At 32.7% G+C, this 2,409-nt stretch overlaps 1 protein-coding gene across 1 annotated transcript; it reads right to left on the bottom strand.

Annotated features, from left to right (window-relative positions):
* Nucleotides 1-841: 841 nt before the first annotated feature.
* Nucleotides 842-1,865, bottom strand: LOC107485920 (putative F-box protein At4g29970). Its single transcript, XM_016106454.1, has 2 exons — nucleotides 1,638-1,865; nucleotides 842-1,486 (listed from the first exon to the last, which is right to left on the bottom strand). Exons 1-2 carry the CDS (start codon nucleotides 1,863-1,865, stop codon nucleotides 842-844), a joined length of 873 nt encoding a protein of 290 aa, XP_015961940.1.
* Between the last annotated feature and the right edge of the window lie 544 nt (nucleotides 1,866-2,409).

The raw sequence follows: 2,409 nt of genomic DNA, 5'->3' as shown, positions 1-2,409 counted from the left end.
TAACTAAAAGGTCATACACAAGGATATATAACAAAAAGACATGAAATTTGGATTCTCTAAATTTTGAATTCTCATCTTAGAAGAAAAAATGTGATCTCTCACAATTTATTTTATAGGTGACACTAAGAGTAAATATGAAAGAGAAACTATTCAAGAATAAAAGATCATATTTTATGCTCTAAAGTAAAATTCAAAATTTAGAGAATGCAAATCCAAAACATGTCTCCCTACACCCTGGAAGAGGAAAAAAGAAAATTTAGTTTTTTTTAGGAATTTAATTTTAAAAAGGTTAGGTTCAACTAAAGATCTCAACGAAATTGACTTGATGCTAAGTCTGCTATTTAATTCGGAAAGGCCAATGCACCTTGCACCTTATAGCAAATAACTAACTTAGATCCTTGTCAGAAAAAAATAGGACTGTTTTTCATGATATAAAATTAAAAGTAATTCTTCAAAATGGCCTCAGATACAATGATCAATAGTAATAGGATTTTGTTCATGGAAAAAAAAAACTGAAAGGAGCTACCAATTTAAGTAGTACTTTTTGTTATCAGTGTCCACAGGATAGCTTATAATGGAGAATTTGGAAAGAAAATCATACTTCCAAAGCAAAATGAAATTGAAATTTCTTCATGCTCAATTTGTGAACCCTAACTTTATCGGCGAACTCGATGGCCTGCAAAAAAGGTCAGCTAGTAAATGCGTGATTAATGATTCCCTAAACATTGACAAATTCTAATTTCAGATAATCAATAGTCAAATCTCATATCTGAATGCAACTTATGCATGAAATAAACTTTTTTTCTTAATTACAGAGCAATAAAAAGCATAGAAGAATAGTTTACATACGGGTTTTCTTCTTCTTATCCTTATCCTTGGTATCAGCAGGGAATGGCAAGAGACTCTCTGTATATACAAAGAAAGTTAGGAAGTTTCGATTTGGCCTATAGCAAAGAGGAGGATAATCAATTTCTTGGAGAAGCTCTCCACTGACGTTATATTTGGCGAACTTTAACTTGGTAGTAGATAGTAGTGCAATAATGTCACTACCATTGGATAAGGACAGAGGCACTATCTTAAAACAAGGAATGGAATACATTAAAATCCAAGATGGCGTCACTTTATATTCTTTCATAACCCATATATAAGTTTTACCTATGTGATCATACGAAAACAAGGCTAGGCACCCTCCTAATAGGGTGAGATCGGAGTACCAGTTATAATGCTTTACCGGTATAGATGTCGTTGAGAAACTCCATTCCTTCAAATCAAAGATAAGAATAGCATTCATGTAAGCGCCATAGCAACTCAACCAATGAATAGCGCCATGTAAGAATAACCCACGAGATTCCCACATTTTGTGACCAAAGGGTTTGGGGAGTGCTGCATCGAAACTAATCCATGAATTGGTTCTCAACGAAAAGCAATCTACGTGGAATTGGGAGTGGTTCCCATTATCCCAAGCTAAAACTACCAAATAGTCATCCTGTGACGCATCATAACCAAATCCAAAGAGAAGTGCATGATCGTGAAAATTAAGGCCCGGGATCTTACTACGAGAAACGATATGAGAGTAAGATATTCTTTTGCTGGATCCGGTGAGAGGGTTCCATACCTTTGAATGCTAGTGTGTCTACGTCAACAAAGTAACCCACAGATAAGAAGTTTACGAAGAGGCATGAATGGGAGGGTGCTACAGAGGAATGGTTAAGATGAGATTCTGCAAAATCTCGATCGGATATGAGAGAGTGCCAAAGTTTGGAGACGCATCTGAGACGAAACAGCTCTTTGGCGGGAAGCCTCAGAAAGATTCGCCGAATGACGTCAAGAGGGAGGACGTCGCTCATGCCCTTGTTCTTCTCCATGCTCGATTGCTTTCTTATGTGATTTGGAATAGGGTTGCCCATCACTATTTATATGTATATTTTACTGCCACTAGCCCACTACAGTTAGTACACTAGCCATTCAACAGCGTCAATTTTTTGTTTTATGTTTTATTTAATTACGGTAATTTGACTATTTGTAATAAATATTTTGATTTTAGGTAATTTTGAAATGTAAAAATATAAAATAAGAACAACTTATTTGAAAAAAAAAAGATAATAAATATATGAATAAAAACTAACCATTACTTAAAAGTTAAAATAATTTGCGGATCCATCAAAATTTAGTTTTTCTTTTCAATTTAAAATTTTGCTTTTCAAATTCATTTTTTTAATATTTTGTTCTTATTGTAAATAGATTGATTTACATTTTATTTTTATTACAGCTTGCGAATTTTTCAAATAAATAAAATAAATATAGTAATTACTCGTTATTATCATTATTATTATCATTCTAGTATTTATGTATATCTTTTTTTTCTCAATTTATTTTCAGGATATATTTAATTTTTAATTACAATTATTT

The sequence above is a fragment of the Arachis duranensis genome, chromosome 4 (assembly GCF_000817695.3).
Source record: "Arachis duranensis cultivar V14167 chromosome 4, aradu.V14167.gnm2.J7QH, whole genome shotgun sequence".
Lineage (NCBI taxonomy): Eukaryota > Viridiplantae > Streptophyta > Magnoliopsida > Fabales > Fabaceae > Arachis > Arachis duranensis.
This window is presented reverse-complemented; position numbering and strand designations above follow the sequence as displayed.

Bases quoted from the DNA above. Each gene is read 5' to 3' on its own strand.
- LOC107485920 (XM_016106454.1), bottom strand. From the start codon at position 1,865: ATGGAGAAGAACAAGGGCATGAGCGACGTCCTCCCTCTTGACGTCATT. The intron at 1,487-1,637 runs GTAGACACACTA...GATGCGTCACAG, and splicing joins CTGTGGGTTACTTTGTTGAC to GATGACTATTTGGTAGTTTT.